The following is a 16,391-nucleotide window of genomic DNA, read 5'->3' as shown; positions in this document are numbered from 1 at the left end:
TCTGACTTATTTCACTCAGTATGACAGTCTGTAGGTCCATCTATATTCCTGTAAATAGCCTTATTTGTTCTTTTTAGTGGCTGAGTAATACTCCATTTTAAGTATGTACCACGTTTTTTTTGTCCATTCTCTGATGGACATTAATGTTGCCTCCATGTCTAGGCTGTTGTGAATAGTCATGCTACGAGCATCGGGGTGCATGTATCTTTTCAAATTAAGAGTTTTCTCTGGCTATGTGCCCAGAAATGGGATCACTGGATCATGTCAGAGTTCTATTTATAGTTTTTTAAGAAACCTCTATACTGTTCTCCACAGTGGCTGTATGGCTATACATTCCCAAGATGAGTGTAGGGGGTTTCCCATCTGTCCACGCCCTCTGCTGCATTTATTGTTTGTAGAGTTTTTGCTGATGACCATTCTGAACAGTGTGAAATGATAGTTGATTGTAGTTTTGATCTGTACTTCTCTAGTAATTAGTGATGTCGGGCATCTTCTCGTGTACTTTTTAGCCATCTGTGTGTCTTTCTCAGAGAAATGTCTGTTTAGATCTTGCACCCATTTTTTGATTGGTTTGTTTGTTTTTTTGGTGCAAACTGCATAAGCTGTTTGTATGTTTTGGAGATTAATCCCTTGTCTGTTACTTTCTTTGCAAATATTCTCTTTCATTCTGAAGGCTGGTTTTTTTTTTTTTCTTTTTGCCTATAGTTTCCTTTTGCTGTGAAAAGCTTTTAAGTTTAACTAGGTCCCATTTGTTTGTTTTTGTTTTTATCATCCTAGGAGGTGGATCAGAAAAGATCTTACTGCAAGGTGTACCAACGCCTCTTCTGCCTACGTTTTCCTATGAGAATTTTGTAGCATTCAGCCTTACATTTAGGTCTGTAATCCATTTTGAGTTTATTGTTGTGTACCGTGTTATAGAGTGTTCTGCTTTCATTCTGTTATGTTTAACTGTCCAGTTTTCCCTTCACCGCTTTTTAGAGGGACTGTCTTTGCTGCATTGTGTAGTTTTGCCTTTTTTGTCAGAGGTCAGGCGGCCACAGGTGCCGGGTTTTTCTCTGGACTTTCTGTGCGATTCCATTAGTCTCTGTTTTTCTGTGAGCACCATGCTGTTTTGATGACTGCAGCTTTGTAGCATAGTCTAAGTCAGGGAGCCTGATTCCTCCAGCTCCATTCTTCTTTCTCGAGATTGCTTTGGCAAGTTGGGGTCTTTTGTGTTTCCATACAAATTGTAGATTTTTTTGTCCTGATTCTGTGAAAATTGCCATTGATAATTTGATAGGGCTTGCACTGAATTTGTAGACTGCTTTGAGTAATATAGTCGCGTTCACAATGTTTGGTCTTCCAATCCAGGAACATGGGATATCTCTCCATCTGTTTCTGTCATCTTCTATTTCTTTCATCAGTATATAGTTTTCAGAGTATACATCTTTTGCTTCCTTAGGTAGGTTTATTCCTCAGTATTGTATTCCTTTTAATGTGGTGGTAAATGGGATTGTTTCCTTGATTTCTTTTTCTAATCTTTCATTGTAGGTGTGTTGGAATGCAAGAGATTTCAGTGTATTAATTTTGTATCCTGCAACTTTACCAGATTCATTGCTGAGCTCTAGTAGTTTTCTGTAGCATCTTTAGGGTTTTCTCTGTAAACAATGACAGTTTCACTTCTTCTCCAATTTGGATTCCATTTATTTTTTTTTTCTTCTCTGTTTGCTGTGGTAAGGACTTCTAAGACGATGTTGAATGTTAGTGGTGAGAGTGGGTATCCTTGTCTGTTCCTGATCTTAGAGGAAATGCATTCATCTTTTCACATTGAGTACAATGTTTGCTGTGGGTTTGTTGCAGTGGCCATTATTATCTTGAGGTAGGTTCCCTCTATAACCTGCAAACACTTTTAAAGGCTCTCTTAACACCAGAAGTAAGACAGAATGAGGAAGGGCTACTCTGAGAATAAAGAAAGCCTTAAGCAGAGTGAGGGTGCTGCGTGGACGACTTGCTCCTTCCTGCTCGCTCCTTGGTGCAGACCACATCAGGGCGGCCGAGCGTGCCGAGCTCTGATGGGCCTGCGCTGCACCCGGTGTCTCTGTGACCGCAGCTCCTGTGGGTGCTGGGAGCTCAGGGGAGTGAGGAGACACCCCACTGCTGTGCCTCGCGTCTGCCCAGGGCGGACCCTGCCCTGTCCCTTGGGCCAGCGTGGCCCAGCCTGGGTGCCGGGAAGACTGGCCGTCCGCCCCTGACAGTCCCCGCCAGGCTCTGCCGCCTGCTGGCCCAGGGCTGTATCCCGCAGCTGCCCCCACACTCCCCTGAGCCACGTCCGGGACGCAGGGCCTCTTGCTGCCCTGCTGGCAGGTCAGACCTGCTGCTGCTTCGAGGGACCAGAGCAAGATACACCACGGCCTCTGAACCCAGGATTCCGTGTGAGCAGGAAGGATGAGCCTGGCTGCCTCCCACTGGGGAGGTCATGGCAACTGTCAGCAACAGAGAAGGAGCGTGTGGCGGTCTGGAGCGCATTGGTGCTGCACCCACTCCTGAGAGAGCAGGTCACTTGGGTGAGGAAAGGGTGCCTGACCCTGTGACAGCATCTTCTGTTTTGCTTTCTTCCAGGAAACCTGGGGTCACCATGGGCCTGCATGGGTGTGGACGTGCACATTTGCACTACCCTCTTCTTCATCTTCATCATCTTCTTCATAGTCATCTTCATCATCTGCTCAATTGCTATACGCTATTTTGTTGTCAGCCGTAGAAGAACAGGTTGGTCAGAGTCGTGTTGACCTGGAGGAAGCTAGGTCAACAAGAGTTTCAGGAGCTCAGAGAAGGGGTCTGGGGTCGGTGTGACTGGGCAGGAGCCTCTGGTATAAATTCAGATCAGTTCACATTCTCACTTGGGACCTCACGTGTGTGTGAGCTCAGAGAAGGGGTCTGGGGTCGGTGTGACTGGGCAGGAGCCTCTGGTATAAATTCAGATCAGTTCACATTCTCACTTGGGACCTCACGTGTGTGTGAGCTCAGAGAAGGGGTCTGGGGTCAGTGTGACCGAGCAGGAGCCTCTGGTATAAAATTCAGATCAGTTCACATTCTCACTTGGGGCCTCACGTGTGTGTGTGAGCTCAGAGGAGGGGTCTGGGGTCGGTGTGACTGGGCAGGAGCCTCTGGTATAAAATTCAGATCAGTTCACTTTCTAACTTGGGGCCTCACGTGTGTGTGAGCTCAGAGAAGGGGTCTGGGGTCGGTGTGACCAGGCAGGAGCCTCTGGTATAAAATTCAGATCAGTTCACATTCTCACTTGGGGCCTCACGTGTGTGTGAGCTCAGAGCCACCTGCTGTGTGCCTCCCGACATGCAGGGCCAGGCCAGCTGCTGGACACAGGGTGTCCCGGGCACCCTGGGCCTGGAAGCAGGAACAAACTGGTGCTGCTTCAGCCAAGGGGGTCCTGGGGAGGCAGCCCTGCATGCTGGGGAGGCTTACCGAGTAACTGCCCCTCCTGTTTTCCCAGCTGCACTGATGTTCCAGTCAATTTTTTTTTTTTTTTTTGCTGTAACTGTAAATACACTTTCTTTGTTGTAAATTTAAAGTACTTCCTCTCGCTCACAGATGTCACTGTAACAGTTAATATGATTTGTTTTCATTTCTCTCTCCTCTTTGATCTGCAGGAAGTCGGAATATGCCAAGTGGCTATGTAAGTGTTGCCCTGGGATTTGTCCAGGGGAGCCCCAGGAGACATCCCAGGGTGGGCGGGGCAGCCCCAGGCCTTCCCACCTGTGTCCACACCTGGCCTGTGCGATGGAGTCTGCGCCCACCTTACCTGGGCCGTTGAACATCTGTTCTGGATTACTTGGATTCTGCTGAAGCAAAGGGGACAGGGGCATCCTGTGGGTGCCTGGGGCTGCAGACAGATCCGGATAGAGGGGGACTTAAAATGTGCGGCACTTACTGTTCCCACAGTTCTGGAAGCCAGAGATCTGAAATCACGGCTTGGCGGGGTGGTCCCCTGGGTGCTCTGGGGGAGGGTCCTTCCTTGCTGCTCCTAGTGGGGGCTGCACGTGCCTGGTGCTCCTCAGTTGGTGCGTGATCGCTCTACTTCTGGCCATCTTCCCTCGGCCTCCCGCTGTGAGCTTGTCTCTGAGTCTCTCCTTGTAAGGACACTGGCCTCGGAATATAGGTCCCAGTCTTATGCAGTGGAACCTCGGCTGCACAGACGCTATTTCTACATAGGCCCTCTCACAAGTTCTAGGGTTGAGGATGTGAATGTATCTTTGGGGACCACCATCCAGCCCCCCCACCGGTTGACCTGGGACCCCCAGAAGCTGGTGGTAGAGAGGAACCTGACCCCCGGCAGTATTACTTTCTAAAATTGCACACGCTCGCTTACCTATCAGAGTTCATTTGTTCCCTAAAGTGGCTTGAGAAGGGCTTGGCCTACAGGCTCCTGTCGCCAGAAAGAATGTCTTTATCCTTCAGTCCCCAGGAACCGGCCAGTCCAGCGACCTTGAGAATGGTCCACCAGCCCCGGGTGGGGACACCAGCCTAGAGTTGATGAACTCAGCCCTGCTGGCCTCCAAGGGCCCTGGAAGTACTGAGCCTCTGCAGCGGGCCAACGGAAGTCTAGCAGCGCCAGGGGAGCCAGGAGAGCAGACCCGAATTCTCGAGGCCGCCAGGACCACGGCCAGTCAGAGCCAGCCACCTCCACTGATGTCTCGGAGCAGGAGCTCAGACCAGCCGGTGAGTGTGCACCAGGGCCCCGCCACGCGGCGGAGCGCTCGCTGCGGCAGGGCTGTGTGCGGGGCTCCTGCCGAGCTCCCAGCTCAGTCTCCTGGGCTGCCGTAACCTGCCCACACCCGCGCAGGGAGTGGGTGTTTAAACACGGATTGTAGTGTCTCATGGTCCCACGTGGGAATACCAGACCGCCTGACCTGCCTCCTGAGAAACCTGTATGCAGGGCAAGAAGCAACAGTTAGAACTGGACAAGGAGCAACGAACTGTTTCAAAATTGGGAAGGACGTGTGTGAAGGCTGTATAGTGTCACCCTGCTTATTTAACTGCTGTGCAGAGTGTGACATCACGCGAAACGCTGGACCGGATGAATCCCAAGCTGAAATCAAGAGTGCAGGTAAATATCAACAACCTTAGAAGTGCAGATGATACCGCTCTAATGGGAGAAAGTGAAGAGGAACTAAACAGCTTCTTGATGACAGTGATAGCGGAGAGTGAAAAAGTTGGCTTAAAATTCAACATTCGGAAAACTAAGATCATGTCATCCGGTCCCATCACTTCATGGCAAATAGACGGGGAAACAATGGAAATAGTGACAGACTTTATTTTCCTGGGCTCCAAAATCACTGTGGACAGTGGCAGCAGCCATGAAATTAAAAGACGCTTGCTCCTTGGAAGAAAAGCAAACCTAGACAGCATATTAAAAAGCAGATACATCACTTTGCCAACCAAGGTCCGTATAATAAAAGCTATGATTTTTTCAGAAGTTATGTACAGATATGAGAGTTGGACCATAAAAAGAAGACAGAGTGTGGAAGAATTGATGCTTTCGAACTGTGATGCTGGAGAAGACTCTTCAGGGTCCCTTGGACTGCGAGGAGATCCAACCAGTCAATACTAAAGGAAATCAACCTTGAATATTCATTGGAAGGACTGATGCTGAAGCTGAAACTCCACTACTTTGGCCACCTGATGCGAAGAGCTAACTCATTGGAAAAGACCCTGATGCTGGGACAGATTGAAGGCGGGAGGAGAAGGGGATGACAGAGGATGAGATGGTTGGATGGGATCACAGATGTGATGGACATGAGTTTGAACAAGCTCCGGGAGTTGGTGAGGGACAGGGAAGCCTGTTTTGCTGCAGTCCATGGCCTCAGGTCAAATAACAGGGAGGGAACACAGCCCCGCCCATCAACAGAAAATTGGGTTAAAGATTTACTGAACACAGCCCCACCCATCAGAACAAGACCCAGTTTCCCCCTCAGTCAGTCTCTCCCATCAGGAAGCTTCCATAAGCCTCTTATCCTTCTCCATCAGAGGGCAGGGAGAATGAAAACCACAATCACAGAAAACTAACCAATCTGATCACATGGACCACAGCTTTGTTTAACTCAAGGAAACTATGAGCCACGCCATACAGGGCCACCCAAGATGGACGGGTCACAATGGAGAGTTCAGACAAAACATGGTCCGCTGGAGAAGTGAATAGCAAACCACTTCAGTATTCTTGCCTTGAGAACCCCATGAACAGTATGAAAAGGCATACTGTTCATACTGTGTGAAAAGAAAGGACACTGAAAGATGAACTCCCCAGGTTGGTATACGCCCAAAATGCTACTGGAGATCAGTAGAGTAATAACTCCAGAAAGAATGAGGAGACAGAGCCAAAGCAAAAACAACACCCAGTTGTGGATGGGCCTGGTGATGGAAGTAAAGTCCAATGTTGTAAAGAGCCATATTGCACAGGAACCTGGAATGTTAGGTCCATGAATCAAGGAAAATTGGAAGTGGTAAACAGGAGATGGCAAGAGTGTTCTTCGACATTTTAGGAATCAGCAAACTTAAATGGACTGGAATGGGTGACTTTAACTCAGATGATCATTATATCTACTACTATGGGCAAAAATCCATTAGAAGAAATGGAGTAGCCCTCATAGTCAACAAAAGAGTCCAAAATGCAGTGCTTGGATGCAATCTCAAAAATGACAGAGGGATCGCTATTCGTTTCCAAGGCAAGCCGTTCAACATCACAGTAATCCAAGTTCATGATCCAAGCAGTAATGCTGAAGAAGCTGAGGTTGAAAAGTTCTATGAAAGAAGAAGAAAAAAAGTTCTATGAAGACCTACAAAACCTTCTAGAACTAACACCCTAAAAAGATGTGCTTTTCATTATAGGGGACTGGAATGCAAAAGTAGGAAGTCAAGAAATACCTGGAGTAACAGGCAAATCTGGCCTTGGAGTATGGAATGAAGCAGGGCAAAGGCTAATAGAGTTTTGCCAAGAGAACACACTGGTCACAGCAAACACCCTCTTCCAACAACACAAGAGAAGACTCTACACATGGACATCACCAGATGGCCAACACTGAAATCAGATTGATTATATTCTTTGCAGCCAAAGATGGAGAAGCTCTATACAGTCAGCAAAAATAAGACCGGGAGCTGACTGTGGCTCAGATCATGAACTCCTTATTGCCAAATTCAGACTTAAACTGAAGAAAGTAGGGAAAACCCCTAGACCATTCATGTATGACCTAAATCAAATCCCTTACTATTATACAGTGGAAGTGACAAATAGATTCAAGGGATTAGATCTGATAGACAGAGTGCCTGAAGAACTATGGACAGAGGTTTGTGACATTGTATAAGAGGCAGTGATCAAGACCATCCAAATAAAAAGAAATGCAGAAAGGCAAAATGGTGTCTGAGGAGGCCTTACAAATAGCTGAGAAAAGAAGAGAAGTGAAAGACAAAGGAGAAAAGAAAAGATACACCCATTTGAATACAGAGTTCCAAAGAATAGCTAGGAGAGATAAGAAAGCCTTCCTCAGTGATCAGTGCAAAGAAATCGAGAAAAACAATAGAATGGGAAAAACTAGAGATGTCTTCAAGAAAATTAGAGATACCAAGGGAACATTTCATGCAAAGATGGGCACAATAAAGGACAGAAATGGTATGGACCTAACAGAAGCAGAAGATATTAAGAAGTGGCAAGAATACACAGAAGAACTGTACAAAAAAGATCTTCACAACCCAGATAATCACGATGGTGTGATCACACCTAGAGCCAGACATCCTGGAATGCGAAGTCAAGTGGGCCTTAGGAAGCATCACTACGAACAAAGCTAGTGGAGGTGATGGAATTCTGGTTGAGCTATTTCAAATCCTAAAAGATGATGCTGTGAAAGTGCTACATGCAATATGTCAGCAAATTTGGAAAACTGAGTGTCACAGGACTGGAAAAGGTTAGTTTTCATTCCAATCCCAAAGAAAGGCATTACCAAAGAATGCTCAAACTACTGCACAATTGCGCTCATCTCACACTCTAGCAAAGTAATACTCAAAATTTTCCAAGCCAGTACATGAACCGTGAACTTCCAGATGTTCAAGCTGGATTTAGGAAAGGCAGAGGAACCAGATATCAAATTGCCAACATCCGTTGGATCATAGAAAATGCAAGAGAATATCAGAAAAACAACTACTTCTAATTATTGACTATGCCAAAGCCTTTGACTGTGGGGATGATAACAAACTGGAAAATTCTTAAAGAGATGGGAATACCAGACCACCTGACCTGCCTCCTGAGAAATCTGTGTGCAGGCCAGGAAGCAACAGTTAGAATTGGACATGGAACAACAGACTGGTTCCAAATTGGGAAAGGAGTATTATCAAGGCTGTATATTGTCACCCTGCTTATTTAACTTATATGTGTAGTACATCATGAGAAATGATGGATTGGATGAAGCACAAACTGGAATCAAGACTGCTGGGAGAAATATCAATAACCTCAGATATGCAGATGACACCACCCTTATGGCAGAAAGCGAAGAACTACAGAGCCTCTTGATGAAAGTGAAAGGGGAGAGTGAAAAAGTTGGCTTAAAACTCAACATGCAGAAAACTAAGATCATGGCATCTGGTCCCATCGCTTCATGGCAAATAGATGGGGAAACAGTGGAAACAGTGACAGACTTTATTTTGGGGGGCTTCAAAATCACTGCAGATGGTGACTCCAGCCATGAAAATAAAGGACACTTGCTCCTTGGAAGAAAGTTATGACCAACCTAGACAGTGTATTAAAAAGCAGAGACATTACTTTGCCAACAAACGTCCATCTAGTCAAAGCTATGGTTTTTCCAGAAGTCATGTATGGATGTGAGAGTTGGACTATAAAGAAAGCTGAGCACCAAAGAACTGATGCTTTTGCACTGCGGTGTTGGAGAAGACTCTTGAGAGTCCCCTGGACTGCAAGGAGATCCAACCAGTCAATCCTCAAGGAGATCAGTCCTGAATATTCATTGGAAGGACTGATGCTGAAGCTGAAACTCTAATACTTTGGCCACCTGATGCGGAGAGCTGACTCATTTGAAAAGACCCTGATGCTGGGAAAGATTGAAGGCAGGAGGAGAACAGATGACAGAGAATGAGATGGTCGGATGGTATCACTAAATCAATGGACATGAGTTTGAGTATACTCCAGGAGTTGGTGATGGACAGGGAGGCCTGGCGTGCTGCAGTCCATGGGGTCGCAAAGAATTGGACACAACTGAGTGCCTGAACTGAACTGAACTGATGGGGTCGCAAACAGTCAGAGATGACTTAGCGACCAAACATCAATAGCAACATGGTCCTGGAGGCTGGAAGTCCCAGATCAAGTTGTGGGCGGGGTCCTGTCCTGCCGAGGGCTGTAGGCAGAATCTGGGGCGGCCTCTCCCCTCTCCTCGTGGTCTCTCGAGTCTGGGAGGTGCCTTGGCTGGAGAAGCACCCCTTCTCTGTCTTCGTCCTTGGAACCTGCTCCCTGTGTCTGGGCCTGTCCGGCTTCCCCTCTTGATGGGGAGTCCAGTCCTGTGGGGTGAGGGCCCACCCTAGTGATCCCAGCTTGACTCTGTCACGGATGCGGACACAGGTTCCAAATACGGTCACGGTCTCGGGTCCTGGGACGACTTCAGCATCTCTGGGCAGGGGACACATTCAACCCTTTATGGTCCCCAGCATGACCTGCCGTCTGAGGGGACGTGGACGGAGGCGGGGCCACGCTCAGGGTGTGTCCTGGGCCCCGTGGCTGGGAGACAGCAGGACTGAGGACGCTCACCCCGCCGGTGCTGGACCCTGCAGCCTCCTGACGGGTCGGCAGAGCGGGGTGTGGCATCTGGAGAAGGGGCTGCGGGGGCGGGGCCGGGGGCGGGGGCTCGATCCCGTGAGGGGGGTGAATTGTCCCGGGGCGGCCATGTCAGCCGTGTTCAGCGGGAAGGGAGCGCTCCCATCCTCCACGGTGTCCCAGCTTGGCGACACCTGAAGAGGGTTTGCCAGCTGAGCAGACACCCACCCTGTGGCCCCGGGGAGGAGCTCGAGGGCATGATGAGGAGCCCTAAGACTGGGCGAGGGTGGGCATTGAGGGAAAGGGTGCCTGAGACGAGATGCTGGGCCCTTGTGGCTTGATTGTGGCACAAGCCTGGGGCTTGAGGACTCCTGACACTGTGGGGTCCGTGAGTCGGAAGCCCTGACGTATCGTCTCAGGGAGCCGGCCTGAGACCTTCTCCGATTCTCCAAGGGGCCTGAGACAAATAAAATGCAGAAGTTGGGACCCCCGGCCGGTGTCCGAGGGGGACACTGGGAGGGTCAAGGTGGGCAGGCTTCTCCCCGGGTGTCCCCCCCGGGGCTGCGCTGTAAGAGGGCCCCTGTGCGTGCCCTGCCCTTCCAGCCGCGGCGCGGGGGTGATCCCTGCCCGCCTTGGGCAGAGGCAGAGCTGAGATTTAAACATGGGGTCAGGCTTCCGGCCGCAGGCCCAGGTGAAAGCGAGAGTGAAGTTGCTCAGTCGTGTCTGACTCTTGGTGACCCCCGTGGACTGTAGACTCCCAGGCTCCTCCATGTATGGGATTTTCCAGGCACGAGTACTGGAGTGGGGTGCCATCTGATAATAAAGGGAACGCCTGCCCTGGTCCAGGGAGAACCATGTATTTGGAGCCGTCTCTCGTGGTGGCTTCTTCAGGCAGGTCGGTCTGAAGCCCTGTCCAAGCCGATTTCCCTGAACTAGGAAGCTTGTGGAGCGTCACTAGCGTTTGTCCACCGTGCATGTCTGTGGACCCCTGTCCTCCCCACTGTAGGACCGGCGAGCGGAGCAGGGCCTGGGTCTGGAGAAGTCATGAGGCCATTGGGAGCAGCTGGGACCCCTGCCCACCCGAGCAGAGCAGCGCTCACTGTCCAGAGTCGCCCCTACACCCAGTGTGTGTCCTGGGGGAGCGTGGCGCAGAGGACACCACGGGCCCCGAGGTCTCTGGTGCCCTTGGAGGTTGGGGCAGGCTCCCCACAGGCCAACTCCCGGCCTTCTCATGTCCATGGAAGCTCACCGGCCTCCACGCCACTGGTCCCCCTAGAAACCAAGTTTTGGTTCTATTTCTGTAGAGTTCCTTTAAAAGGCCCCACAGATTTCTGCTCCTAGAACAATGTCATTCCCCTCTCTCTGCAGCAATGTGACGAGAGCAATTTTTGAATGGTGTTTCCTGTGATGGTAAGTAATCTAAATTCTTCATTTGTTTTTGTTGTTTATTTATTAATAGGTTTTTTTTTTGTATCTGTTGATGAAGTTTTTCATGTATTTCTTTAGGCTTAAATCTTCTTTGTTTGACATGAATGCCAGGGCCTAATGTCTTTCTGTTTGAGAAAGGAGAAGCTTAGGGAACTTTCCTGTGGTCTGAAGATCCACTTTTTTCACATTCACCAGTGACATTAGAGCAACAGTTATTTGTCAAATAGAAATTTTGTGGGGTTCATCAGGGAAAGGTAGAATGTTGGTTTTATTTTATTATACATTCATGGGGTTTTTTTTGTGTTTTTTTTTTAATGTGGACCGTTTCTAAAGTCTTTTCTGAATTTTGTTACAATATTACTTCTGTTTTGTATTTTGATTTTTTGGCCACAAGTTATGTGGGATCTTAGTTCCCGATCAGATGTCGAACCTGCACCCCCTGCATTGAGAAGTCCCAACTATTGGGCCACCTGGGAAGTCCCTACATTCTTGCTTTTAAGAAAAAACACGAGTCATGATAGTGTGAGGCGAGCAGAAGTAACGCAGCTTAGATTAGGAGTAGGCCTTCCTACTTGGTAAGATTATCAGGTAGCTTTCGCTTAACAATGACCACTGTTTGCCAATTAGGACCAATTAGCATCACTTAACACTGACCGATGTTTGCCAATTAGGAAATTAGGAACGGGGCAGAAACCCCCAGGAAAGTCCCGCGCGCGCGAAAGTATTGACCAATGAAATTGTTTAACCAATCCGCTTCTCACCCTATAAAATTGTGTAACAGCTTGGGCTCGGGGCTCTCTGACCCACACCACTGTGTTGGTTGCGGCGGGGAGTCCTGACTCGAGTCAGTAATAAACTTCCCTTCCTGCAAGTTGCATTGTCTTGGAAGCCTTCTCTCTTCCCGCTCGGGGATTCGGACATCGGGCATAACATTTGGGGGCTCGTCCGGGATCCCTTTACCAGGGGGAGAGAACACTTCCAGGACAGAGGGGAAGGATAGATAATAGCACCGGTGCTCAGGAAAACTCAGGGGGCCCGAAAACCCAGCGCTGTGTTGTCTCTGTCCGTGTGTTTGTCTTTGGCTCTCCATGTTTGTGTGTGTGCCGGCATTGTCTCAGGCAGGACAGGAAGTCCAGAGTAATTCCGGGGCCCTGCTGTGAAGCAGGAAGTTATCTGGCACAGGAAGTCCAGAGTAATTCCGGGGCCCTGCTGTGAAGCAGGAAGGTATCTGGCACAGGAAGTCCAGAGTAATTCCGGGGCCCTGCTGTGAAGCAGGAAGGTATCTGGCACAGGAAGTCCAGAGTAATTCCGGGGCCCTGCTGTGAAGCAGGAAGGTATCTGGCACAGGAAGTCCAGAGTGATTCCGGGGCCCTGCTGTGAAGCAGGAAGGTATCTGGCACAGGAGAAAGCTTTCTGTAGCCGGCGTAAGGCCGAGGCCAGTGAGCGCGCTGGAAGGCAGCCGGCTCTGTGGGAAGGAGAGTTCCTCTCCTGATCCCGAGTCTGGTCTGGTCAGGGGGCCCGAAAACCCAGCGCTGTATTGTTGGCTGACGTTTGTCTGTCTGTGTGTTTGTCTTCGGCTCTCCGTGTTTGTCTGTGTTTGTGTGTGTGCCGGCGCTGTCTTTGGTCTCGTTCCTACTCTTTTCAGGAGTTTCAGTGAACAGGCGAGCAGTTGTGGGGGCAATTGATGAGTCCCGGCCAGGGCTACACTCTGGCGGACTCTGAAGGCCCTACAATAAGTGAGCCTCAGTAACTAGAGCCCAACCAGGTGAAACTCTCCTTTCACTACGATTGTCAGCAGCTGTTGCAGGAGCGAATTCTGGCAGAGGCGTGGAAACGGGTCCTGGGGGCCGACAGGAGGCCAACCGCCCAGCCTCATCTCGTGGACAAGGGGTTTCCTCTGTTGCGGCCTAACTGGGATTTTGAGCGAGCGGAAGGTAGGGAGCGTCTCCGAGTGTACCGCCAGACTCTGATGACTGGCCTGCGGGCCGCAACAAGGAAACAGATAAATTTGGCAAAGGTAAATTTAGTAAGGCAAGAGCCCACTGAGAGCCCGGCAGCCTTCCTAGAGAGGCTGATGGAAGCTTTCAGGCAATATACACCTGTGGACCCCCAGGCTGAGGAGTCACGCGCTGCAGTCCTGTTAGCGTTTGTAAATCAGGCAGCCCCAGATATTAGGAAGAAATTACAAAAGAGAGAGAGATTGGGAGAACAGACGATACAGGATTTATTGAAAGCAGCTGAAAAGGTATTTAATAATAGGGAGACCCCAGAAGAAAGGGAAGAACGAATTCGACGGGAGGAAAGGGAATTAGCTGAGAAGATCAGGAAGGAAGATAGAGAATATAGAACGAGGGAAAACCGGAAGAACCAGAGGGAGCTAGCCCAGATTCTTTTTGTGGGGATAAAAGCCAGAACAGAATTGAGGGAACCTCGAGACCCCTGGACGGGAGAAAAACAGAAATCAAAAAGGCAGGCCCTAAAGAAAGATCATTGCGCCTACTGCAGAGAACAGGGGCACTGGAAAAATGAGTGCCCTAAGAGGGACCCGAGGAGAGGAACGACCCAGAGAGAGAAAATCTCCCCTGGAACTCGAGTTCTATATGCGGGGGAAGACAGTGACTGGGGGAGTCAAGACTCGGCACCCCTCCCCAAGTCCTGGGTAACGAAAAGTAGAATTGCAGTCATGAGGAACTGGAAAATTCTGCTGAAGATTACTCACAGCTGTGGCACTTTACCTTGCTGATCAGTGGTGGGCTATTGATGATATTGTGAAAACATCTGTCCCTTCTAGAGAGGGGCTTAAGCAGTTGAGAACTCTTGGGGAGAGAGTGGTTAAAGCAGGAAATGGAGAGAAATGAGATCCCATTCCTGTGTCATAGCAGTACTGATTATGCTAAGATTCTGTGGAAGAAAGGAGAGGCCATTGGGTTTCCCTACAGAGCTGGGAGAATAACAATCATGGATGGACTTGGACAGCTGATACATGTCTTATCCCTAGCCTTAAGGGATGAACAAATACCCGTTGGCCTGGGCTGAAACGGCAGGGATGGGACTGGCCAAACAGACATCCGGTCGTCATCAAGCTAAAGGCCTAGGCAACTCCTGTGAGGGTGAGATAGTACCCCATGAGCCAGGAAGCTCGGTGGAGGATCACTCCCCACATTGGACATCTCATGAATGCCGGAATTCTCAAGCGGTGTCAATGCCCTTGGAACACACCCTTACTGCCGGTAAAGAAGCCACGGGGGACAGATTACCTGCAAGAAGTCAACAAACAGTGACATCTAACCCGTATACCCTCCTGAGCAGTTTGCTGCCTGAGTACACTTGGTACACTGTGTTGGACTTGAAAGATGCCTTTTTCAGCCTACCCCTGGCGGCCCAGAGCCAGGAGATATTTGCCTTTGAGTGGACCAAGGGGGAAGGCCAACCAGTAATCCCACAGAGGTTCAAGAGGCTCTGAGTGAGGACCTCTACAAATATCGGACTTGGCACCCAGAGGTCCTTCTGCTACACAATTAATAGCCCGGCAAGAGGTCACCTGTTTGGGGTATAAGATCAGGCAGGGGCAAAGGTGGCTAACCCAGACCATGAAGGCCCAAGACCCCCTGCCAGGTGAGAGAGTTTCTGGGGACTGTTGGATATTGCAGACTGTGGATCATGGGGTCTGCTGAGAAGGCCCGGCCCTTGTATGAGGGAAGTAAAGAGACCCCAAACTGGATTTGGACTGAGCCAATGAAACAGGCTTTCCGGACACTCAGACGGGCCCTACTAGAAGCCCCAGCCCTTGCCCTGCCTAACCCAAATAAGCCATTCCAGCTGTTTGTAGCTCCATGATTGCAGCGAGATACTGGCTGAGGCCCTGGCGGCACGGAAAGACTTAACTGGTGTACCCCTAGGCAACAGTGAGCTAGTATGGTTCACCGATGGGAGCAGCTATGTAAAAGATGGGCAAAGGAAAGCGGGAGCCGCCGCGGTAGAAGAGCACAGTTGTGAATATGGCTCCGTGAAGTTTTATGCACTGTGTGGCTTTGGTGGGGTCTTAAGTTGTGGTATGATACACACTGCTGTTGTTCCTCTGGATTTGGTGAAATGCCGTATGCAGGTGGACCCACAGAAGTACAAGGGCATTCTTAATGGATTTTCAGTTACACTCAAAGAGGATGGTTTCCGTGGTTTGGCCAAAGGATGGGCCCCGACCCTCATTGGCTACTCCCTGCAGGGGCTCTGCAAGTTTGGCTTTTAAGAAGTACATGCTTGGAGAGGAGAATGCCTATCTGTGGCGCACATCACTGTATTTGGCTGCCTCTGCCAGTGCTGAATTCTTTGCTGACATTGCTCTGGCTCCTATGGAAGCTGCTAAGGTTCGAATTCAAACCCAACCAGGTTATGCTAACACTCTGAGGGATGCAGCTCCCAAAATGTATAAGGAAGAAGGCTTAAAGGCGTTCTACAAGGGGGTTGCTCCTCTTTGGATGAGACAGATACCATACACCATGATGAAGTTTGCCTGCTTTGAACGTACTATTGCCGATTCTGTGGTGTCTGTGTTGAATAAAGAGAAGGGTAGCAGTGCCTCTCAGGTCCTCAAGAGACTTGGATTTAGAGGTGTATGGAAGGACTCTTTGCCCGCATCATCATGATCGGCACTCTGACTGCACTATCTATGATTCTGTGAAGGTCTACTTCAGGCTCCCTCACCCTCCTCCCCCTGAGATGCCAGAGTCTCTGAAGAAGAAGCTTGGGTACACTCAGTAGATAAATGACAGCAACGAGGTACCGAGGGGAAGAGCCAGGGCAACACTGGGAGATAGATTTCACTGAGGTAAGGCCAGGCAAGTACAGGTATCGCTATCTGTTGGTTCTGGTAGATACCTTCTCAGGGTGGGTGGAAGCCTTCCCCGCTAAGGGAGAGACAGCAATAGTGGAGGAGATAGTGCCTAGGTATGGGCTGCCAGTGACTATGGGCTCTGATAACGGACCTGCCTTTGTGAGCCAGATTGTACAAGGGCTGGCCCAAGCTCTGGGGATGAAATGGATATAATCCCCAGAGCTCAGGACAGGTTGAGAGAAAAAGAAACTTTGACAAATTTGGCAATAGAGACTGGCGGGGACTGGGTGACCCTCCTTCCCTTCGCACTCTTTCGGGCGCGTAACACCC

At 49.5% G+C, this 16,391-nt stretch overlaps 1 protein-coding gene and 1 pseudogene across 1 annotated transcript in view; both read left to right on the top strand.

Annotated features, from left to right (window-relative positions):
- LOC122677328 (tumor necrosis factor receptor superfamily member 1A-like) overlaps positions 1–16,391 on the top strand; it is a 32,265-nt gene that overhangs the window by 15,336 nt on the left and 538 nt on the right. The window contains exons 6-9 of the mRNA XM_043877307.1: positions 2,599–2,745; positions 3,645–3,670; positions 4,453–4,713; positions 11,171–11,212. Of these exons, the coding sequence (XP_043733242.1) occupies positions 2,599–2,745; positions 3,645–3,670; positions 4,453–4,713; positions 11,171–11,194 (458 nt within the window). The 3' untranslated portion in view covers positions 11,195–11,212. The remainder of the gene's footprint in view (positions 1–2,598; positions 2,746–3,644; positions 3,671–4,452; positions 4,714–11,170; positions 11,213–16,391) is intronic.
- On the top strand, positions 14,238–16,228 carry LOC122677318 (annotated as a pseudogene).

This window comes from Cervus elaphus, chromosome 2 (genome assembly GCF_910594005.1).
Source record: "Cervus elaphus chromosome 2, mCerEla1.1, whole genome shotgun sequence".
Classification (NCBI taxonomy): domain Eukaryota; kingdom Metazoa; phylum Chordata; class Mammalia; order Artiodactyla; family Cervidae; genus Cervus; species Cervus elaphus.
The sequence above is the reverse complement of the archived record's forward strand: the minus strand, read 5'-3'. Positions and strand labels throughout refer to the sequence as shown.